Source organism: Acanthochromis polyacanthus, chromosome 9 (genome assembly GCF_021347895.1).
Source record: "Acanthochromis polyacanthus isolate Apoly-LR-REF ecotype Palm Island chromosome 9, KAUST_Apoly_ChrSc, whole genome shotgun sequence".
Classification (NCBI taxonomy): Eukaryota; Metazoa; Chordata; class Actinopteri; family Pomacentridae; genus Acanthochromis; species Acanthochromis polyacanthus.
Window position 1 is genome coordinate 4,786,345 of NC_067121.1, and position 25,330 is coordinate 4,811,674.

General features: G+C 37.0%; 1 protein-coding gene and 1 long non-coding RNA gene across 2 annotated transcripts in view; one reads left to right on the top strand and one right to left on the bottom strand.

Moving 5' to 3' along the window:
• Positions 1-25,330, bottom strand: part of tmeff1a (transmembrane protein with EGF-like and two follistatin-like domains 1a) — an 87,184-nt gene that overhangs the window by 39,770 nt on the left and 22,084 nt on the right. Inside the window, exons 2-3 of the mRNA XM_051953216.1 lie at positions 13,866-13,975; positions 8,563-8,692 (exon numbers count right to left, since the gene is read on the bottom strand). Of these exons, the coding sequence (XP_051809176.1) occupies positions 8,563-8,692; positions 13,866-13,975 (240 nt within the window). The remainder of the gene's footprint in view (positions 1-8,562; positions 8,693-13,865; positions 13,976-25,330) is intronic.
• On the top strand, positions 21,409-25,132 carry LOC127535384 (uncharacterized). The gene is made up of 3 exons (XR_007944230.1): positions 21,409-22,909; positions 23,177-23,412; positions 23,549-25,132. It is a non-coding gene; the product is annotated as an uncharacterized LOC127535384 (long non-coding RNA).

A 25,330-nucleotide genomic window follows, 5' to 3' on the forward strand; every position in this document is an offset into this window, starting at 1 on the left:
AGTAAAGAGTTTTGATAATGTTTCCCATCAGCTGCAGATGTTCATGAACTTCAACAAACTCTTCGTACAACAAGTCCAAACCTGAGGGGAGTTTTCTTCTATGGATTTGAGAATTGACACGACTGGAAGTCTGTATTATAAGTCCTCTAGAAAGGACTCTGACTGCTTTATCCTTGAATGCTTCAGATACAAACTGTGAAATGTGGGATTAGATGTAATTCTTGTGGATGCTGGTTTGTCTGTCGACTGTTTCTGCATCTATAAACATGAAAGAACTTCTGTAAACTTGATGTCCTTCTGTGAGAAACAGTTAAAATCAGATGGTTTCGGGGGTTTTTTTCTAAACGGTGTAAATCTGAGTCGCTGAACAGATAAATGGAGGTTGGTTATAGTTCAGGTTACGAGCGTCTCAAAGGTCTGTAAAGTGGCATCATTTCCTTCTAATCCAGCAGAGTCAAATCTGCACTCTGAGCCAGTAAAGCCAAAACGCCAACGAGCAGAGTTTTACAGAGTAATAACTGGCCCGAGGCTGCTGTGGAAGTTCAGCTCTGCGGTTTATACTGAGCAGCCGCCTCCAGAGAGGATGCTGGGAGGTCGGACGACAAAGATCTCCCAGCATCCTCTCTGGAGGCAGCGGCATTTCCTCATCCTCTGCTGCCGCTCGGGGAAATAAACCGAGCCGAGTGTTTTGCGCCGTCGCCTCCAAAACGCTCCAATTACAGGAGGCATAAATCTCTGACGGAGGGCAACCAGCGGCGCCGGATCCCCGGTGTAACGCCCAATAAGAGCGGAGCGCCGAGCCTCCTGGGAAATCAGGTCGCTGCCCTGCAGATGGAGCTGACCGACGCCGAGGCGTGACTGAGAATAGAAACCCTGAGAGGCCACCGGTCATCCAGGCGAGGAACACGAGGAAATAAACCTGCTTCATCTCGTTACTCACAACATTTATGGCTTCTAGGGAAACGGAAGGCGGCCAAAAGCCATCATACGGACGAAACACTCCAGTCTGATCAGAGCTTAGAGTGTCTGAGGTGGTGATCACAGCAGGTCTTTTAAATTAGCTTTTAGGTCAAGGAAAAATCACATATGCATCATAAAAAATGTTGTGTTTTACACTTATCTCTCCATAAAATGCTGGTATTAAAGATATATTTTGGAACTGGAGAAGAGATTGTTTAGGAATCTGGTAAAATCAGAACAACTGCAAAGAGACACAAAAAGGCACAAAACAACCACACAGACTCAAAATGACCACAAAGAGACTCAAACGGTAACCAAAGAGACACAAAACACCTAAACAGAGACGGCAACTGAAACAAAGCCACACACAACAATGACAGAGAATCACAAAATGACCACAAAACAATCACAAAGATACACCGAATCACCGCACAGAAACAGAAAGTAAACCGAAGGAGACACAAAATTATGACCAAGTTACACCAAATAGCACAATGTGACGAAATGACCACAAACAGACTCAAACCCACTGAAAACAGACACAACATGATAATAAAGAGACACAAAATGACTACAGGGAGATGCAAAACAGCATGAAAGAGACAAAATGATTGAAAAGAGACTAAAACCATCCACAAAATAACCACAAATAAACAAAGAATGACCAAAGGCAGAGACTCAAAATATCAAGAGACAGAAGTATTACTTGGAGACACAAACTCAAAGAAAAGCAAAATGACTAAATAGAGATGCAAAACAGCTTGAAAGAGACACAAAATGACAGTGAAAAGACTCAAACTGTCCACACAAAAGTCACAAATACACACAAAAAGACCACAGACACTCACAAAGACTACAAATATACACAAGATGACAATAAAGAGACACAAAATAACTACATACAGACACAAACTGAAAAAACGCAGCACAAAATAGCCATAAAGAGATGCGAAACAGCTTGAAAGAGATGCAAAATAACAGCAAAAAGACTCAAATCATCAACGAAATGACCTCAATTAGACACAAAATGGCCACCAAGAAAACAAAATGACCTTAAAGAGACACAAAATGACGACACGAAGATGCAAAACTTGGGGAAAAAAAGCTTGAGACTAACAAAATGACTGTATAGAGACTAAAACCACCCACAAAATGGCCACAAATAAACACAAAACAACCACAAAGAGACACAAAATGTCAACAAAGAGACAAAGGTACTACTTAGAGATACAAACTGAATAAAAGTGACGCAAAATGACTACATAAAGATACAAAACAGCATGAAAGACACACAAAATGACAATGAAAAGACTCAAACTGTCCACAAAAAGACCACAAAGAGACACAAAATGACCATAAACAAACTCAAAATGACAATAAAGGACACAAAAAACTACATAGAGACTCAACCTGAAAACAAAACAACACAAAAATAGCCAAAAAGAGATGCAAAATGACAGTGAAAAGATTGAAATCATTCATAAATGACCTCAAATAGACACAAAACGCCACCAAGAGACAGAAAAAGACCATAAAGAGGCTCAAAATTGACTGTAAAGAGACTAAAACCGTCCATAAAATGGCCTCAAACAGACTTAAGCTCAATAAAAAGACACAAACCACCAACAAAAAGACACAAAATTACCATGATGAGATCTAAAACTGTCACAAAGACACATAAAACAGCAATTTAATCAAAATGACCACAAAGAGACACAAACCAACCACAAAATGCTACAAGGCAACAACGAGGCCCAAAACAATGGCAAAGAGGCTCAAAACAACCTCAAACACTCAAAATGACCACAAAATATCTAATCTAGTCAGAGTTTTCGTCTTTTAATATGATAATATCTGTTGTTTTTTAAAGGACCAAAGGTAGAACCGTTCTGTTTCCTTTCATGTACCATAAATCTGCAGCGTTAAAGACTTCGAAGGCGTACGTTTAGATGCTAAATGCACCAGTTGGTCTCTGAGGGTTAAACACTGCCCATGGACTTGTGTTTACAGAAATGGTTTCCCAGTTTGGTGTCGAGTCTTTCAGCTCCATTTATCACAGCAGCCTGAACTCCCTAATGCGAATAGAATCCCTGCAGCAGCTGCGACATCTGGAGGAAGCACAGCAAGTTCAGGGTTAGTTTGTTCTAACTGGATACCAGATGGTTCAGATCTGGCTCTGAGGAGAAAAGCAAACTGGGATCCTTTTCCGTGGTGGAATTATTGTCCCCGTGCCTCCATCTGTTTGGCTTCTTAAGGGGCTTAAAACAACCTAAAACTCTGAGTGATCAGGTTTCTGTCGGCAGTAATCAGATTGTCTTCGAAGGAGCTCAGAACAGAAACAGACGACGTGAGAAGAAGCTGCTCCAGGAACGAACTAGAACAAAACCAGCAGATCTGGTCTCAGAAACGTTTCTCCAGCAGAAAAAACTGAACCAGAAACACAAACCAGGACAGTAGCTTCTCTCACGGTGGCTAAAGCTAAGCTAACGACTACCGGCTCAGTCGATCTGACATCACGGAGAAGATGTTTAATGTAATCACTCCTGTTCATATTCTACAGAATTTGGAGAAATCTGACGCACTTTGGAAAAGATTTGAGTCATTATTTTTGACAAATTTTACGTCATTTTGGACTTTATTTAAAACATTTTGGAGAATTTGGAATCATTTCATCTAATTTCAAGTTCTTTGGAAACTTTGAGTGATTGTAGTCAGATTTTAAGATATTTTGGAGAACTTTTTGAAGATTTTTTGACCCACTTCGAAAAGTGTTGTCATTTTGGTCAGATTTTATAAAGCCATCTTTGAGAATTGTTCACCCATTTTGAAAAATATTAAGTCTCTTTAGAGAATTTTAATTCATTTCGTTGAATTTCAAGTCCATTTGGAAATATTTTTGTCAGTCGATCCTTTAACAGAAGAGATCATTTAAGAACTTTTATTTCTATTGCAAATATTCACTTATAGTCACCTTATTAATGATTTCACATGCTGATAAAATATTACATTTGATGCATGTTGGTTCTTAAATCTGCTATCGGATTTTCTGGATTACCAACAATCCTCATCAGCAGCAATAGCTCCCTAAGAAAAGCTGTTAAATCCTGTATTTTGCTGACTGCATACAAGCTTTTACTCAACTTATCAGTACAAATCAGCTTTCTGTACGGATTTCTGGTGCAGCTTCTGGTTCATGTTAGAGGAAGACGTTGGTCTGATTTAATACAATAAAATTCATATTTATTATAATTTAATCCCAACAGCCATCACTCCTGATCCTTAACCACACTTCAGACTGCAGCTCCTTTAAATGTCACAGAAACACCACGAACGCCTGCTCTTTAACTGCAGATCTGCTAATAAAAATGGATGTTGTTGTGTAAATGTGAACACAGCGATCCGTGACCACGTTAATCCATCATCACCTGACGCTCCGGAGACGATAAAACAGGTGAGCTGTGGTTTATAAGACGCAGTGAACAGGCTTTTATTTAAACAAACTCATATCAGTTTCCTGCTTGACCCACTTTCAGTAGATTTCTTCCTCACACTGAAATTTGAAGCTCTTTGAACAACAGTATCTCAGAAATTATTAAAGATAAAAACCTGAAATTTTTACTGCCAGAGAACTAACCGTTAATTTAACAATACTTATTTTTCTATATAGACACAGCATGACTTATGTCTGTTTTGATGTCTATTACAGAACATAACTAATATTTTTTGACAGCACCAGTTTAATTAGTCAACAAATCAACAAGGGATATAATATTATCAATAAATTCCAACAATTGGAACAACTTTGTTCCCAAAACCTAATATTAGAAGAAAATAACAAAAAAAATGCAGTACTTTCACAACCGAATTTGGTAAGAATAACAAAATGACACCAAACTCTTTTGATGTTTTTTTTAAATATGAAACTTAATATAGTTCTCAGGAGTTGTGTACTGTATTGTAAGTGACAATTTTGTGGTATTTTCTAAGATTCACAAGCGTCATGGTACTTGTGTCCAAACTTTTGGCCATGGCTGTACAATAAGGGCTATTTCCACATATAATTTCCTCTTACGTACAATCTGTGTAACATTAATACCTTCTGAGTATTTCTATTCATCAAATAATGTGAGCAGTACCACTAATATGTGCAGAAATGTTTTTTCTAGAAGTAGTTTTTATGTATATTTTGGTTTATTTTTTAATTTCTACTACATTCCTTGAATGTTTGCATCTTTGCTACTGTAATAATGAAAATGTCCTTACTGTGGGCTTAATAAAGACTCATCTCATGTCTTCTCATCTTATCGTATTTCATCGTATCTCATTTTCTCTAATGTCAGATTATCTCAGCTCATCTTATCTCATTTGATCATCTCAGGATCATCTCCTATCTTATGGTGTCTTATGGCGATTCATCTCATCTCTTGTGTTATCTCATTTCATCTCCCATGTTATTTCATCTCATTTTATCTCATCAAATTTTCTTTAGTCTCATCTTATTGTATCTCATCTTATCTGACGTTATCCCATGTCATCTTATCTTTTATCTAAGTTATTTCATGTCATCTCATCTTATCTCTTATCTCATGTTATTTCATCTAATTGTGTCTCATGTCATCTCATATTATCTCATTTTATCTATGTAATTTTATTTTACCTCATGGTATCTCATTGAATTTTATTTTGTCTCATCTCATCTGAGTTGATCTCATATCATCTTATCTCATCGCACCGTATGTCATCTCAACTTGTCTTATTTCATCTTGTCTCGTTTCATCTAACTTCATTTTATCTCATGTCATCTTATCTCATATCTTCGCTCATCTCATCTTTTCTCACTTTTTCTCACCTTGTGTCGTCTCATCTCATCGTATCTAACCTCATCTCATCTTGGTAACTTTTGCTTGTTGTTTACTTTCATTTTCAGTCATTTTCTGGTTTGTTTAGTAGAAAACATTGCTTTGTGTTTGACACTTTATTAAATAAATACATAAATACATCAAATGTCTGACTCTTTCACTGCTAATGTCTGAACTTCGCCTCCATTTTCTGGTTTCCATGGCAACGAGATGAAAACAAGATGAAAAGGACGCAGTGAAACAGTTTTTAAGAGAACAATGATGGTGCTTATGTGCACAGGAAGGTGGTTTTGTGTGGCTGTGTTGTATTACAAAGTAAAGAACTGCTCCTGCTCCTGCGTTTGGATCTTTAAATGGTTTAAAGCTCCTGAATCGAGAGGCTTTGTGTTTTTAAAACATGTCAAATGAGGCAGTCGCTGTTCAAAAAGCAGCGATTAACCTTCTAAATCTGCAGCGAACACACAGGAGATGAAGTCTCAGTGATGCTCAGAACGTTCTCAGACGGATTCATTTCACTCGCAGGTTGTTTAGTCCCAGCGATGCTCCTGGAGGGCCTCTGAAGGGCCCCGGACCGCGGCTTGAGGAGCAGGAGGACTTTAACGACTCTCCTAATTAAAATTGATCTGCGGCTGATTAAGCGGCTCTGAAATCAATCTGACTGATGACGCCTCTCAGAAAGAAGAAAATGGAGGACGAGCTCTCAGCGTCTGATGTTCAGTCAATTAAAAAGTGAAGCAACGGTGAACTGAAAGCTGCAGCCGTGATTAAAAACAGCAGAGAGCCACTTAGAGGCGCATTACACGGAGCTGCGGCCTGAATTATTACTTCTGAGATACTTTAAATAACACAGTTTAACCATGAAAGCCTTCATAAATACTGACATGAGCAGGTTTATTCTGGAATATGTTGCTATTTTCAGATAAAATGAACCCTCCCTTTTGTTTTTATGTCCGTATATATAACCAGGTTTGAGTTTTTCAGGGATAAAAGAAGACATTTTCAGCTCCAGTGACAATAAAAAAAGCACATTTTCTTGCGTTTTCATCCTGTTTTTGCTTTGCGTGAAGTAAACAGGAAGTAGAATGTTCCAGCTCAGAATCTTAATGTTTCACTACATTTTGGTGTCAGTTAGCGGTGACGTCTGTTTAGATTTAAATATTTCATCGACTACATGTTGGATTTACAAAAACAACCTGAGGAAAATGAATCCTTCACACTTTATTTCAAAATGTCACCATGAAGCTGAAAGTTTTTGCGTTAATAAAGTGAAACATCTCAACACCTTTGCTGTTGTTGTTTTTAGTGATGTTACCCGTTTAGTTAAATTTTAGCTGTGCAGCAGTAAAATCACAGACGATAGCATAAATTTTCATGTTGAATGCAAAACAACTAAACTGTCCACATCAAAAATCTGAATTTTCAGTCAATCTTTTAAAGTGCTTAACTATAAAATTGCACAGTTTTTACAGCAAACATAGTGCAATTTTATAGATATCAAATATCTATAATATTATTGTTACTCAAAGGAAAAAAATGTGTATTCAGGAAAAAAAAGGTAAATGTTTTCTAAATGTTACTTTACAGATTTTCTTAGTTTTGTTAAATTTACAGAAAAAAGTTGTAAAATCTTTAAAAAGGTCAACTTTCACTGCATTTAAATAATTAAAAATAGATTTTGTTGATACTTCCTGCTATTTGAAAGAAAAATGATGTTATTAAGGACTGAGAAATGGTGAATAATATTTTTAACTGACGTTTCACAGACTTTTCCAGTTCAGTGAAACTACAAAAAGTATTCCTAAAATAACAGAACAAAGTATTAACTTATAATTAACTATAAATAAAAAACAAAACCGTAAATAAAGTCCAGAACAAAATATGTATTTTTTGTAATTTTTTAAAAATTGTATATCTATCTATCACCTATCTATCTATTTTTTTTACTGCATTTAAATCAGTTTAATAAATTGTTTGTTGATATTTGCTGCCAGAAAATAATATTTTTCGTTGATGTTTCACAGTTTTTCCTACTATAATTAAATAATAATATTTGTAAAATTATACAACAAAGTATTAATTTATATTTAACTGTAAAAAAAATACAAATTTAATTAAGCCAAAACTGTAAAAAATGTCAACAACAAAAATATGTATTTCTACAATAATTAATCATTTGATTGTAAAAAATATACATAGTTTTTAATGTGTGTAAATCAGTTAAAAAAATTAAATATTGTAGATATGTGCAGTTATTTAAAAGAGAAGTTATGTTATTAAGGTTTGAAAACAACATTTTTAGTCGATGTTTCACAGATTTTCCTTATTTTGTTAAGTTATAAACAGTTTTTGTAAAATCACAGAAAAAAAGCATTTATTTTACAGGTTGAAATTTTTTAAATATCATTTTGTAGATAATTTGTGTTATTTTCAGGCTTTCCATGTTTGTTTAAATACCTCCGCATTACCATATTTTAATATTTTTTAAACATATTTCCCCTCCTGCTGGAAGATTTCTATGAATCTTTCTCCCATGTGCATTCAAACACGACCTGACTACTGATCCCTCCATGACATCTGGCTTCAATCCAAACTTCATGTTTTAAAACCTCCATTAGAAGATGACTGAATTATTTCCTCCATTAACCGTCTGGAACCTTCAAACATCCACTGACGTTCGGTATCAACAAACAAAGCGTTAAGATTCAGTTTTCTGATGAAGCAGGTTTCCGTGGCAACGACTCACCGGCTGAACACGGTCCGTCCGACACCCTGGAGATGAGGCGCTGCTGTTTGCAGGACGCCTGCCGCCGGTAGCACTCGTTCTGGTAGGTGTCTCCATTAGAGCCGCACACCGGGATGTAGTTTTTGTGGCACTGAAAGTAAAAAAACACAAACAAGTTAATGAAGTTTCCATGAGACCGACATCATAAAGGTACAACATGAAGCAAAGTTGTGTTTTGTTAACCGTATTTCAGTCTAATTTCACTCCTGTTAGAAGCTTTTAGTTGTTTATTATAAGGTTGAGTCATAGACGCTGCATTTTGTATTTTTCAGACCAGTTTGTTCAGAAGGAGACACAAAAAAACAACAAGCTGTGAAATGTTCACAATGCTATCAAATTAAGTTATAATTTACTGGTTGACTGTCAAAAAAACACCAAAACTAAATATTCTCCACATCAAAAATATGTATTTTACTAGAAGGAAGTAGTTTTGTTGCGATGTGTGGTCATATTGTATCATAGGATCATCACCACAACCCTTCAGAGGATCATCAACACCATCCAGAGGATCATCAACACCACCTAGAGGATCATCAACACCATCCAGAAGATCATTAACACCACCTAGAGGATCATCAACACCATCCAGAAGATCATTAACACCACCTGAAGGATCATCAACACCATCCAGAAGATCATTAACACCATCCAGAAGATCATTAACACCACCTAAAGGATCATCAACACCACCTAGAGGATCATCAACACCATCCAGAAGATCATTAACACCACCTAAAGGATCATCAACACCACCTAGAGGATCATCAACACCACCTAAAGGATCGTCAACACCATCTAGAGTAGGGATGGGAATTTCGACTAATTTCCGAACCGACTAGTCGCTAATTTTATTGGCGACTAGTCGGTTCGGAAAACTTGCAACCCTTTAAGCGCCAAAGTCGCAATATTGCGACAAGCAACATTGCTGAACATAACAAGCCATAGCTTCAAATATACTACCTCGTGTCCCTCATGTACTGTACACCAGGAGATGGCGGACATCTGGAACTTCAATCTGAGCATTAGTTGTGGGCGTGTTTTCATTCAAAGTTTTGGAGAACGGACAGGCGGTGTAGGTTTGGAGAAATGAACGTGTCATCCAGAGGTCGACCGCCCCTGCTACAAAGAAACCGATGCAGAGGCGCGAAGAACAAGGTGCGTGATGCTTAATGCAACGTTTAACCGACTAGTAAAATACTAAATGTTTAATAAATGAGTAGGCGGTTAAACGATTAAAAGACTAGTCGCACACATCCCTAATCTAGAGGATCATCAACACCACCTAAAGGATCGTCAACACCAAAAAAAGGATCATCTCCACCAAGATGATCCTCAACACCACCCAGAAGATAAACAACAACACCTAAAGGATCATCACCACCAAGATCATCAACAATGACTAGAGGATCATTGCGACACCTAGAAGACCATTACACCACCGAGAGGATCATCACCACCACCTAGAGGATCATCAACACCACCTAGAGGATCATCAACACCACCTAGAGGATCATCAACACCACCTAGAGGATCATCAACACCACCTAGAGGATCATCAACACCATCCAGTGGATTATTGACACCACCAAGAAGATAAACAACACCACTGTATTCTACAAAAGTTCACTGAATTCAAAACTGCCTGAATTTCACTATTTTCTAAATGCTTTCAGTTTATAAACAGTAATTTAATTTATTTTAACATTTTTAAAGATGTCCTGAATATTTTATGGCTTTTTTTCTGGCAGTCTTGCTGCTAAATTTATTATTAAGAGCTTTTTTTTTTTTTTTTTACAGTACGGTGATAGAAAATAGTTTTTAAAAAGCCGATGTAAGATAAACTAGCTTGGTCACGTCTCTAATGGGAGCGTTTGGTTCGTTCTGGTTCTGCATAAAGCAGCTGGATCCATATTCTATTAACTCTCAGCCATCAATCATTAGCAGGAACCCCAGAAGATCTGACCTCAGCGACCTGCAGCTCCAACCATTCAGCAAACAGATCCACCAAAACCAAAACCCACAGATCAGTCTGAGAGGCCAGCTTTAACTCACATCCAGCTGAGAACATTTTCTGTCCCGTCAGGATTCCTTCCAGCTCGCTTCGTCAGCGCTTTGCTTCACTAAAAACTACCAGACGTGATGTTTTCTTCTCCTGCAGGAGGAAAATGTTGGTATTTGTTGTGAAATGAACATGCTTTAGCTCTTTATCAGCACTTATCGACCAGCTGGACGTTTCTTTTTCTGTTTGGAGAAGTTTTAATGACCAGGAAGTAGACGGATCCCTGCTGGTTCCAGCTGAGCAGGTGCTGGTTTGATATCCTGACCTGCTGCAGCTGTAATGAGACTCAAACATGGAAACACAAACACCTGCAGCAGACGGCGTGAGGTTCTAATAGCTTCTCGTTATTTCATTCTCAACGGGAGATAAATCTGCTGAGAAGAGCTGAGTCAGGTTAAAGATCTGCTCAGCCGAAAACGCTGCGAAGAAAATCACCATCATCATCATCACAGAGGACGGTTTAAGACGAAGGAAATATCCTCACATCAGAGCACCACTTTCTGTCAGTTCTGTGTCTCATTTTTGTGCCATTTTGTGTCATTTAGGTTGTTTCATGTCTTTTTTTGTTGTTCTCTGTCTCAATTCTGTCATCTTGTGTCTGTTTTTTGCCACTTTGTGTAATTTTTTTGTCTCGTTTTGGTCATTTTTTGTGTCATTTGGGTTGTTTTGTGTCTTTTTTGCTGTTTTGTGTCATTTTTTTTCTAATTTTTGTCATTTTTTTTACCTCACTTTAGTGTTTTGTGTCTGTTTTTTTGCGGTTTTGTGTAATTTTTCTTGTCTCATTTTTCATCTCATTTGGGTTGTTTTGTTTGGGTTTTTTGCCGTGTTGTGACATTTTTTGTCTCATTTTTGTCATTTTTTGTCTCATTTTTGTAATTTTGCATCTCATTTGGGTTGTTTTGTGTGTTTTTTGCCATTTTGTGTCTTTTTTTTGTCTAATTCTTGTCATTTTTTGCTCATTTTTGTCATTTTGTGTCTCATTTGGGTTATTTTGTGTCTGTTTTTTGTCACTTTCTGTCTCAATTCATGTCTTGTTTGTCATTTTGTGTACATTTGCGTCTTGTTTTATGTCGTTTTGTGTCCTGTTTTTGTCATTTCTAGAGTCGTTGGGACAGCTTTGTCTTCTTGTGTTCATTCTGTGTCTTCTTTCTGGTGGTTTCCTCTCCACATACTGGAAATATTTCCATGTTTCCAGCCTCTCCACACTCGTTTTAGCCCATAAAATGAGGAAAAACACCACAAAGCTCCATCTGACGCGTCAGAAAGACTGAATTTAATCACTCCACAGTCGGCTCCGGTGTGTTTGTTGCTTATTTGGCCGACCGTCGTGGCGAATAAAAGCAGCTGCAGCGTGAAGGGCAGCGTCTGGGAGACAAATCCACCGCCGAGCTGCAGCTTCACCGCAACAACAGAACAGCCGTCACGCTCTGAGACCTGAAAGCAAAACCTGCATTCATCAGCAGACAAAGACGAGCCGAGCCGGTCGACATAATCACCGAGTTTCACAGCCGCCTGAGCAACGGTGGGGAGGCTTCAGCTGCACGGAAACAGCAACAGGTTTACAGTACAGCCAGATTACAGGAAACACAACGAGACGAGGGCTTCATGCGCCCACCATCCACCCCAACCTCCTCCTGATGACTGGACCCAGCCAGCGCTGAACCTGCACCGACGTCATTTAGGAATTCTGCAACTTCTCAAAGACAGGTTTCAGCTTCATTGACCCAGATTCCCCACAATGACTCAAACTTGTCAGGTTAAACAAAATTTCAGTCATTTTGAGCTAGCTTTCAGTCATTTTGGTAGGATTTTGAGTCATTGTAGACAATTTTGTGTAAATTTGGACAATTTTTTGAGTAATTCTGGACAATTCTGAGACAGTTTTTTTACATTTTTAGAATTATTTTGGGCAATTTTGCATTATTTTTGAGCAAATTTAGGTAATTTTGCATAATTTTGGGCAATTTCTTAGTAATTTTAGAGCAATTTTGGACAATTTTGAGTCATTTTTTGAGTCATTTTGGACAAGTAGACAGAGTAAAATGCAGCACGGCTCAGAAACAGTGAACAGAGGAGCAGGTTGTTGAAGATCCATTCAGCATGGAGAAACATCTTTCTACAGAAGATGAACAGAGTAGAGAGGGAAAGTTTGGAGAGGCTAAAAATTCTCCAGAATGACCCAGATTGTCCACAATTGCTCAAAATTGTCATTTTAAGCAAAATTTCACTCATTTTGAGATAGTTTTCAGTGATTTGGGGGAAATTTTGAGTCATTTTGGACACTTTTTGAGTTATTTTTGACAATTCTTGAGTATATTTGGACAATTTTAAGGAATGTTTTTGACAGTTTTGAGTTATTTTGGAAGTTTTTTGAGTCATTTTGGACAATTAGACTGACAGTGAAGTGCAGCATGGCTCAGAAACAGGGAACAGAAGAGCAGGTTGCTGGAGATCCATTCAGCATGGAGAAACATCTTTGTACTGATGATGAGCAGAGCAGAGATGACAGACGTTCATAGAGGATGGAAACATGCAGATAGTTAAATATCTGTAGCATGAGGAGACAAAACCACCACAATGAGACACAAAACAACAAAGACAGAAAAAAAAAAGACGTTTCTGATTTTCTCTGTTTTCACATAAAAGCTGGATTTCACGCCAAGTTGAAAAGTTCACAGAAAAAACCTGCAAGATTTATTTTAAAAAGCCTCATGGTGGTTCAAAAATAAGTGTCTAATTTAACCTAAATGTAAATAGTTGAAAATTATCTCATCTTAGAAGAGAAAAACTAAATTTAAAAAAAGCAAAATGACTGAAAAACTGGCCTAAATATCTAAATATTTGTTCCAAACGTAACCTAAAGCAAATCAAACACTGTCGTCTAAAGGGCTTTTCCTAAAATGAAGTGGAATTTGTCAAAAAAGAAAAAATACTAAACAATTGTTTAAAAAATGCCAAAATAGCTCAAAATGACTCAAAAATGTCCCAAAAAATAGAAAAATGACCAATTAATGGCCCAGTGTGAATAATGAAAATATTCTAAATGGTGAAAAATTGTCCAAAATAACAACAAAGTGAACATGGGAGCAGCTAAACCCTCGTCTTTTCAGAGGGAACCGATGAGTTTGAAGTCAGAAAATGTTCAGAAACAGCAAGTCGTTTGGTTTGAAGCCGGCAGAAGAAGGATGAAGTGATTTTTTCCTACCTGGAACTGACAAACACACTTGAGTTGAGCTCCGTCGTCTCTGCAGACGCCTCCGAACCTGCAGGTGGAGTCGTCACAGACCCTCAGGTCGCTCTTCTTCTCCGACAGATCTGCAGCAGAAACGCAAACGGAGGTGAAATAAAAGAGCTGCAGGGAGGAAACATGAACAGGAAGGACAACAGGGAGGTTTCTGAGGAAAGTTAAACAAATCCAGACTCCAGTAAATGAGTCGTTTGATATCGATCCGTATATAAACTGGATAAGCAGAAGGAATCACTGGATTGTGAATTCTCTGACAGTCCTTGAACTCATCACCACAGATGCAGCATCTCACAGGAAAACCTAACACAAACTTAAAAGTGTGGCCAATAATACAACTTCTGCTGCAACCAAATGACATTAAAACTATTCATTTCAGGTTGAACTGCAGGAAGTGTTTTCATAGAGAGACAGAGAGGAAAATCAAACCTACTGGAAACACGGAAATAGTAAAAAATGAAATAAGATCGTAGTAAATAAAAAAGTAACTCTACGATATGTGGACACAAAACTGTCACAAAACAACACGACACAGCAAAAAGACAGACACAAAATGAGGCAAAAAATGACAGAAATGAGACACAAAATGACAAAAACAAGACACAAAATGACACAAAATGAGACGTAAAATGAACAAATTGATCACAAAATGACAAACAAGACACAAACTGAGACGACCTAAATGACACAAAATGACCAAAAGAAGACGCAGAGCTCTATAAAACATGACAAAACAACACACAAAGATCTGTCTACAGCTGATGAGTGGAATAGAGAGAAGAAACATGAAGACAGATAAATATCTGTAATATGAGGACAAAACAAAACCACCAGAAAGAGACACGAGTGAGACAAGACATCACAAACATTAAAAAAAACAGACACAAAGCAGTAAAAACAAGACAAAAGGAAACACAAAACGAACATAAAAAGACAAAACTGTTCAAAGTCTCATAAAACGACCAAAACAAGACACGAAACAACAGAAACGGGACACAAAATGACAAAAACAACATACAAACAACATAAAACGAGGCGCAAAACGCCAAAAATCGAACACGAAACGACCAAAATGAGACAAAAAAATGACACAATGTGGCAAAAAACAGGACACACAACATATAAAACATGACAAAACGACAAATTTGACACAAAACAACAAAAAGCAGGCACAAAGTGAACACAAAAAGACAAAACTGGCCACAAAGACTCAGAAAACGACAAGAAGGGGACACAAAATGACAAAAATAAGATGCGAAAAGATGCGAGTAGGCAAACTAAAATGAACGATACACAAATAGAGACAGAAAACGAAAAAAACCCGACACGAAACGACCCGAATGAGACAAATGACAAAAAAGAGACAAAAAAACACGACACAGGGCACTATAAAACATTACAAAACAACACAAATTTGACACAAAACAACAAAAAGCAGGCACAAAGTGAACACAAAAAGACAAAACGTCCACAAAGACTCATAAAACGACAAAAGTGTAGATAAAATAAAGTGGAGGATAAAACTATGAGGCTAACAGTAAATAAACAACCTAATCTTTAAATGAGGAATAAAATGACCGGAGAACAGCTGATTAACGAGGATCCTGCTGACGTTTCCTTTGATCACTTGTTCCTGCATCAGTTTTCAGGTTTTTACTTCTGATCGCTTCTTAACCTGTTTCCTCGTCCTGCAGGTGGGACGTCTGTCTGATAATAACACGCCGTCGTCTCTTAAATTATCCACGTTTCCTCGGAGATAAAAGCCTCAGATTCCCGCCCTCAGAGCGGCTTTGAAGAGGAACGGCCTCTAATTACCCTTTACTAAAAATGGACACGGCATCAGCGAGGAGACGAGAAGCAGCCGAGGAACCAGAAGAACTGACCCTCAGAGTCAGAAAACTACAACATAAAAATCACCAGAAGACAGATCAGAGTTACAGCAGAACTTTAAATTATTAATGCAACTAAAAATATGAGGCAAAAACAGTAAATAATGACATACGAGGTCAAAATAATGAGAAAAAAAGTCTTAATATGAAATAAAAAGCCAAAATTATGATGTGAAGTCCAAAATACGAAACAAAAACATGCATTAAAATAGTAAATAATGACATAAAAAGTCAAAATAATGACAAAAAAGTCTGAATATTTAAATATATAATGAGACAATTAACATATATTATGATGAAAAGTGTAAATATGAAATAAAAAGCTAACATGATGATTGAAAGTCCAAAAAACAAGAAAAAATATGTATTCAAAATAGTAAATTATGAGATAAAAATAAAATTATCAGAGAAAAAATCAAAACGCAGAGTTAAAAAATATAATAAATGAGGAAAAATATTAAATTAAATTAAATATTGAAATATATTCTGAGATAATGCATCTAAATTATAATAAAAATGTAAAAATAAGAGATGGAAAGCCAAAATAATGATAAAAAATCCAAAATATGACAGAAAAAGTTAAAATGTAGAGTAAAAAAATAAGAAAATTCAAAAATATTAAAATACATTATGGCATAATTCATCCAAATTCTAATTACAATTCAAAATATGTCAGAAAGTATAAATATGCAATAAAGAGCCACAATTAGGAAAAGATGTTTAAAATATGGCTCAAAAAGAACATTGATGTAATAAAAATAAAAAATGTAGAATAAAAAATCAAATAAGCGAGGAAAAATCTAAAATATTAAAATATATTATGAGATAATGAATCTAAATTATGACAAACATTCAAAAATATGACATGAAAAGTGTGAAATATGAATTGAAATATGAGTGAAACAGAAAAGCGATGGCATAAAAAGTAAAAATTAATAAACAAGAAGTTAAAAATGTGATAGAAAAAGAGAATAATCATAAATAATAAATATCTCTACAGCTGTGAAGCAAGAAAAATATTATTAATAATGATCAGTTTCCGCCCTAAAAGATAAATATCGATCGATTTTTCGGTAGTTGTGATTAATGTTTAAATAAGTCGTTTAAAATGACGGACTTTAAGTTTGTTTTTGTTTATTATTATCCTGATTCTCTGAGGGTTTTTTTCTGTCTACCTGATCAGGAATTACAGAGGTAAGAATGTGTAAAAACAACTAAAATAAATGGAATCATTGCTGTCGATAACTCCCTGACCTTCAGTCTTTGGATCCACAGGAGAGTCTGACTTCTGTTGGATTTGTGATTTTATTTCAGTGTGTTTTCTTTGTTTTCGTCCCTGAAGCTTTTATTTTTAGACAGCAAAGCTAAAATAACCAGATGTCTGATATTTGTCATCTAATTTGATGCTACTCTGATCACTTCAGACCAGTTTATGAGATAATTGGGGCTTCATCCAGGATTTAAGGTGGAAAGTTTCCCAGTTTGATGCAAAAAAAATGAGTGGATCTGGTTCAGTTTCATCTTGTATTTATTGATTCTATAAATTATCTCCCACTGATGGGCTTTATGGTTTTAAGTTGTGTTTTTACTGTTTTTAAACCATTCAGATTGTTCTGTGGGTGGTTTTCTGTCTACCTGCTCAGGAACCAGCAGACGTAAAGGAATTACTTTGATTCTGTATTTATTTTTAGACCAGAACCCTGATAAAAAAACTTCATTTAGTTTTATGTTACTTTAGAGACCAGTTTATGGTTGTAATATCATGTTTTGAGGGTTCGTATGTGACATAAAGTGGCTAATTTCTCAGTTTGACAAGAAAAAAGAACAAAAATGAGTGGATCTGGTTCAACTTGTCAATAAAAATCTCATTTTGTGTTTGTTGTCTTTTGATTTCAGGACTGTTCTCTTTCTTTGGTCCCTGATGTTTTATCCAAGCTTTTATTTTCACTGGGAGGCTGCAATAACCAGGTTTCTAATATTCTTCTTCTAGTTTTATGTCAGTCTAATGACCTCAGGACCAATTTATGAGATCATTTGGGGGCTCATCTGGGATATAAGGTGGAAAATTTCCCAGTTTGAAAGCCAAATTGAGTGGATCAGTTTCAGTTTAAACAATAAAATCTCACCTCAATGTGTGCAGAGCTGCTATTTCTATTGGTTCATGAGGTGAACTGTGGTAAATGTATAATTATATTGTGATTTAATCTATTAATTATCTCATATTGATGGACTTTTAGGTTTTGCGTTGTGCTTTTTTAACCGTACTGATTGTTCTGTGGTTGTTTTTCCATCCATCTGCTCAGGAACTGCAGATGTAAGAATGTTGAAGCCTTAAAAAAAAGATTTCTAATATCCTTCATCTAGTTTTATGTTACTTTAGAGACCCGTTTATGGTTGTAATATCATGGTTTGGGGGCTCGTCCGGGATATCAGGCGGCTAATTTCCCAGTTTGACAAGAAAAAAGAACAAAAATGAGAGGATCTGGTTGATTTTTATCGGTAAAATCTCACCAGAATGTGTGCAGAGCTGCTATTTCTTTTGGTTTATGATGTTCTCGAGGTGACCTGCTGTGATCATAATTCCTCCTGAGCAGTGAGGATTAATATGTGAAACGCACATTTCCTGCTCAACAACCGGCTAATAAGACGAAGCCTCAGCAGGGAAGCAGCTGAACCTGCCGTCTAACTACAGACCCTCCTCACTGCGTCTAATTCGTCCAGGTTTGTGTGTTTTTCCTCCTCGTTTGGCTTCATCAGCTGCAGACTGATGTTCACCTGGAAGCAGCGAGTGCAGCGTGGAGATAACGGCTCGGATGTTTTATTCATGTCGGACCCAGACTCCCTCCGGCTCCGAGGCCCGGCAGGAAGTAATTGACCTCCGAGGGAAGACTGTCCAACCAGTGGGGTCGCCGAGGCCTCGGTTTGTCGCTAACGAGACAATTAGGCGTCACGACGGCAGCAAAAGAGACGCAAGTTTACAACGTCGGTGTTAGAGATTCTCAGCGAGTCCTGGAGTTTTAACACAGCGAGGAACAAAAAAGATCCTTCTGGGGAAACTCTCAGATCTTCTGACACCTCTGGGTTTAATGTTAGATGAGTGTCGACACAAATCATCACAGGAACACGTTTATGAACTAGAATCTCAGGGGTTTAAGCTGCAGGTCCTGGTCTTCTGAAGGGTTCTTTTTCTTTTTGAATCGATTTAAGATTTCACTACTGAAGAAGAGGAGGAGGAAGAAGAAGATTTAGAATAAAATAAGAAATGATCCCATCTTATTTTATACGCTGAATCACTAAATTCTTTTAAATCATTTCTTAAAACCAACTTTTAAAGACTCGCCTTCCAGTAAAGTTCTCTAGTATTTCTTTTTATCACTATATTCTACCTGTCAGTGTGTGAATGTTCTTCTGAAAGGTGCTATATAAATAAAGGTATTAGGAGTATTATCTCTTCTTTTTATTTTTTAAATGTCATTTTATTTTATTTCGTTTCATTTTATTTCATCTAATTTGATTTAATCTCATTTTATTTTATCTCAGATTATTTTATTTTATCTTGTCTTAATTTATTTTTATTCTATTTACTTTCTCATTTTATTTTCTTGTAAGGTATTTAATCTTATTTTTATTTTATTTTAACTGTATTTTTATTCTCATTTTATTTTATTTTATCTCATCTTATCTTATTTCATTGTCTCTTTTCTTCACTTTATACTCTAATATTCTGTCTTATTTTTTACCCCTTAACTCAACATCCATGCAGCTGCAACAACTTAACTTCCCTCCAGTGATTAATAAAGTTATCTAAGTCTACACTGTTGCTATATAATTATTGTTATTATTATTATTATTGAGTGTAAATAGAGTGTTGGAGTTCTTGTGTTCATCTAAATGTCAGAAAATGATAAAGATCAAACCCTAAAGTCATAGAAATATAATTAAATTAAAATGAATAGGCAGAAACTGCATTATGTCCACTAAAAACTAAATTAAAAAAATTCAGTATATTTACAAACAATAATTAGTTCTTCAAGTGTGTGTGAGCCTTAAAAAAAATACTGTTTTATTGTATTTAAATGAGCTAAAAATCTTATTTTTCAGATATTTTCTGGTATTTTCTCTGTATTTGAAGTCTTCCTCCATGTTTAAATGCATGTTATTGTTCAGCTCTCTTCTTCCAGACCTTCTTTGTGTTTTTCCAGATTATTTTCCTGGTTTTGTGTGTTCCTGACATTTCTCGGTGGATCTGCTGTTTGTTTCTGCAGCTGCATCCATCGACCTGCTTCATCGTTTCCTCCTCTTCGTCACGTCGCTGTGAATCAGCTCTTAAACTGCCGCCGCCTCCACACGGCAAACCGCCGAGTCATTTGCATAATTACAGCCCCACAGCTTCATAATCTGTCTCCATACGCTGACAGAATGAACACGGAGCAGCTACAGTTCCTGTTCCTCAGCTGGAAAATACATAAATATATAGGTTTCAATTTCAGGCAAAGAGGAAACATCAGCCGTGTTTCGGTCACACAAACAGAAACTAACAGTGATGTGACTTTAATTTGTCACTTTGAAAAATGAAGTAAATGTCCAGTTTAAACATTCTGACTCAAACACTAAATCCTACAATTCCCATAATGCAGCTGGAAGCGTCACATAAAGTGGAAAACATCGCTGGACCTTAATGAGATTCTACGACACACAGGCAGCTACACAAGAGATAGATGCTAACATTAGCATGCTAACAAATTTTCCCTGTCTTGTATATTATAATCAGAGAAAAAAAAATAAGAATTTGCATATATTAATTGTTAAAGAATAACACTATATTATATTACAGGATAACATACCATAGTATAGCATAATATAGTATACAATAGAATAGTTTAGTATCGTATAGTATAGCACACTATTGCAGAGCATATTATAGCAATGTATAGTATAGTATAGTATAGTACAGCAAGCTATAGCTTAGCATGGTATAGCATAGCATAGTAGCATTCTATAGCTTAGCATGGTATAGCATAGCATAGTACAGTACAGCATTCTATAGCTTCGCATGGTATAGCATAGCATAGTATAGTGTAGCATACTATAAAATTTCAGAGCATATTATAGTATAGCAAAGTAAAGTACAGCATAAAATACTATATCGTAGCATAGTATGACAAAATAGTATCATATAGTATAAAATACCACAGCATAGCATGGCATAGTACACCATTGCATAGTATAGTATATAGTATATCGTAGTATATCGTAGTATATCATAGTATAGCATAGTATAGCATAGCATAGTATACCACTGCATAGCATGGTATAGTATAACAGCATATTATAGTAGAGCGTATTAGAACTGATTCTTGAAGCCCAACCCTGCTGCAGAGAGGCTCATTGTTAGCGTGTTAGCATGCTAACATTAGCATGCAGGTCTCTTGTAGCTGCCTGTGTGTCTATAGAATCTCTGTAACGTTCAACAAAGTCCAACCAGTGACAATGAACTCATCGTTTAGTTTCCACTTTATGCGAAACTCTCACAGATCATCTGCAGGAAACAATTACATGAAGGTTGGGTTTGATGGAATGAAACGCTGCAGTCTGACTTTTATTTGCTTGTTATGATTGAAGGTGGCGGACGTGTTTGTCCTCTGCAGGCGGGTCTGTTGTGGCTGCAGTAAATCTGTGTTGTTTTTGTGGTGAAGAGCTGCTTTTACTGAGGAAAGCTCTTCAGAGGCGCTGCAGGCGGAGCCAAGCGGAGCCTCAGAGCAGCTTTTGTCCTGCAGGCGTTTCCCACCGACTGTTTACGGCCTCCCTGCATGTCGGGACTGTTTATGAGCTCCAAACCAGCCCAACCTGCCGCGACCTCCCAACGAAGAGTCGCTCAGAACATTCAGAATAATCACACCATCGGTTTGTTTAAAGCAGCTGGGTTTTCTGCATCGTCCTGCATTCTCAATTTCCAGCTCTCAGGTTGCTTCTGTCCCGCAGCTTTCCCCTTTTCAACCGTCTGTCAGGATCCTCATCCTCTCCAAACCTCGCCAATCACATAAATCTCACAGTCGGCGTCCTCGCTAGGATGGAAAATCTCTTCCAGAGCGACGTGAGCTTCGGTTTGAGACTTCGCTTCGACACAAAGGAGAGATTTAGCCGAGAGATGCTGGCGACAGAAACTCTCCTGCTGGGAAGAAAACATTCAGCGAGGAGATAAACAAGCTGCAAGATGCAAAACCACAGACGGGAAGAAGCCTGGCGAAAAGATTCACAGCTTCAGCATCAGGAGAAGCTTCTACCGTAATTTAGCAGAGAAAAGCTGAGCTGAGGTCAGATTTAAAAGACCACAGCAGCATTTATTCAGTTTGGTTTCTACAAATCAGCCACATTTTATTACATTTTGTTGGTTTCTTTTCTCTTCCAGAACTGAAACATGCAACATCACTTAAATAGTAATCAATAACTGCATTATTTTTACGTTGAGCAGGAGATTATTTCCTTTTAAAAACAATCAAATAACCATCAAAAGGCTAGATTAAAAATTCAGAGCCAGACAACCAAACTTTATGAACGTGGTTCTAAAATCTTAACTTCGTTTTATGGACTGTGACTATTTGTGTCTGCATCATGGCTCCACATGGAAAGACCTGAAACATCCAAAGTATTTTAAAAATGTGTCCAAACTGACTCAAAATATGTCCAAAACAAGAAAAAATGGTCCAAATATCACTTAAAAGTATCTCAAAATCACGCAAACTTCCTCCAACATGACTTGAGATTTGTCGAAAATAACAAAAAAACAATTTAAAGTAGCTCAAAATTTGTCTAAAACAACTCCGAATGTTCCCAAATTTACTCAGAACGTGTCCAAAATGACTTCACAGAGTAGAACTGCAAGAGGAACTGAAAAATCCGATTGATAGACTTCACAAAAATGGAAAAAGATTCAACAGATCAATTAAAAATCAGTGAAACACAGAGTCAGCAACAATCAGGAGGTCAAGAAGGAGTCATAGTTCCACTGATCAGAGGTCTAGAAGGAGTCATAGTACCACTAATCAGAGGTATAGAAGGAGTCATAGTTCCACTAATCAGGAGGTCTAGAAGGAGTCATAGTTCCACTAATCAGAGGTCTAGAAGGAGTCATAGTACCACTAATGAGGAGGTCTAGAAGGAGTCACAGTTCCACTGATCAGAGGTCTAGAAGGAGTCATAGTACCACTAATCAGAGGTATAGAAGGAGTCATAGTTCCACTGATCAGGAGGTATAGAAGGAGTCATAGTTCCACTAATCAGGAGGTCTAGAAGGAGTCATAGTTCCACTGATCAGAGGTCTAGAAGGAGTCATAGTTCCACTAATCAGAGGTATAGAAGGAGTCATAGTTCCACTAATCAGAGGTCTAGAAGGAGTCATAGTACCACTAATCAGAGGTCTAGAAGGAGTCACAGTTCCACTAATCAGAGGTATAGAAGGAGTCATAGTTCCACTAATCAGGAGGTCTAGAAGGAGTCATAGTTCCACTAATCAGGAGGTCTAGAAGGAGTCATAGTTCCACTAATCAGGAGGTCTAGAAGGAGTCATAGTTCCACTAATCAGGAGGTCTAGAAGGAGTCATAGTTCCACTAATCAGGAGGTCGAGAAGGAGTCATCGTATCACTAATCAGGAGGTCTAGAAGGAGTCATAGTTCCACTAATCAGGAGGTCTAGAAGGAGTCATCGTATCACTAATCAGGAGGTCGAGAAGGAGTCATCGTATCACTAATCAGGAGGTCTAGAAGGAGTCATAGTTCCACTGATCAGGATAGTACCATAGTATCATGGCTGCAGTGTATTGTCCATATTTCCAGTCTTCTTTGTCTTTACATATCTTGGACTATTTCAGACAATAAATAAAAAATAGCTTTGATTGAAGATAGAAAACTAATTCTCTGAACTCACTGTAGTTCATTGGTTGAACATAATGTTATTTTAAGTTGTAGTAACTCAATAAACTGCTGCGTTCAGAGTCCAGTGTTTGGCCTCAGCTGCTCACTGATGAAACCGAGGACATTTTATTAGGTGGAAATGTGAAGATTTTAGGGATTTAAAGGGTTTAGCTGGAACCAAACAGCGACCTGGAAGGACAACCACCCTGAAAACTCTTATTTCCCTGTTTTTCTTCCAGGCTTGGTCGGACTTGAGCCTCTCCATCGTGTGGATTCAGAGCTGTGAGCCAAAGCGGCGACAGATTTATATTTCTCCAGCCTCCCGGCGGCTCCTCCCCCCGCCCGCCACTCTGAATGGATTCGCCCAAAGAGTCGGCGATGCGAGACTAATCAGGTCCCATTCCAGTCCTGGGCACCGCCGAGGACGCCGGGCCCCGAGACCAACCAGAACCAGCAGGTGATCCACACTGGATGCATTTTAATTGGAGCACAAAGCAGAGCTGAGCAAGCCTTTTCTTTGGGGGGTTGTGAAATGCATCAACCTTCCTCCTCCTCCTCTGCAGGTTCGGAGGTAACAGCAGCCTTCAGACGCTGCTCAGGGTTTAGAACTCTCTGTGAAACTAGTGAAAGCTGCAACAAACACCAACAGTTTGACGCTCAGTGGCTCTGAATTATGAATTCTGCCGTGGAAATGTTGCTCCAGTCACTTCCTGCAGGTTAAATAAAAGCACCAACGGCTTAATTTCATCAAGCTGCTTGGTGTCTTCCAGCTCAGGCATCTCATTTCCAATCATTTTCAGTAGAAAGTCTGCAGGATTGAACCCTAACCTGCTGGAAAACCCTCAGAAACAGACTAAAGGGCATCTTCTGAACTAACTTGTGTTTAAATTAATCTAATTTAGGTATAAAATCTCAAATATGGAGGAAAATTATTACAAATTATGGTGTTATTATGAGAAACAAAGAAGTTAATTGGCTAAAAATGCATTTTAGCTGGGGTTTTGGGGCATTTTAAGGCATTTTAAGTAAAGCTCTGACATTAGTTATCAGAATAATAAATATTCTCTGAAATAAGGCTGCAAGTCAAGAATATTTTCACCGTCGATTGATCTTTCTTGATTAATTGATCAGTTGTTTGGGCGATAAAATGTCAGATAAATATCAGTTTACTGTAGCAGAGGGAGACAGAAATGTTGAAATCTGAGAATAAATGACTCAAAGTCATCAATAATTCAGATAGTTATTGATTAGTTTAAAGCTGAAAGCCAATCAATGATCACAGCAGATCTATGCTGAAGTGGAGAAATGAATATACTGTAAGATATTAGGGATTTTTAGGAAATAATTTGCCTTATTTTCTTCTGTTTTTGGGAGAAAAACATGAAACCTGGATATTAAAAATATGTTTTCATGACCTTAAAGCGAAAAAACACATTTCAATGATTTTATTATTAATTACAATAATAATAACAATAATTATCATTATTATTATTATTACAAGGATGATCATTCTTATTAAATAGATTATTTGTATTTTAATTAATAATAATAATAACAACAAGAAAAAGAACATTTATTATCATTACTATTATTATTATTATTAATCATAATTACAGCAATAATAAT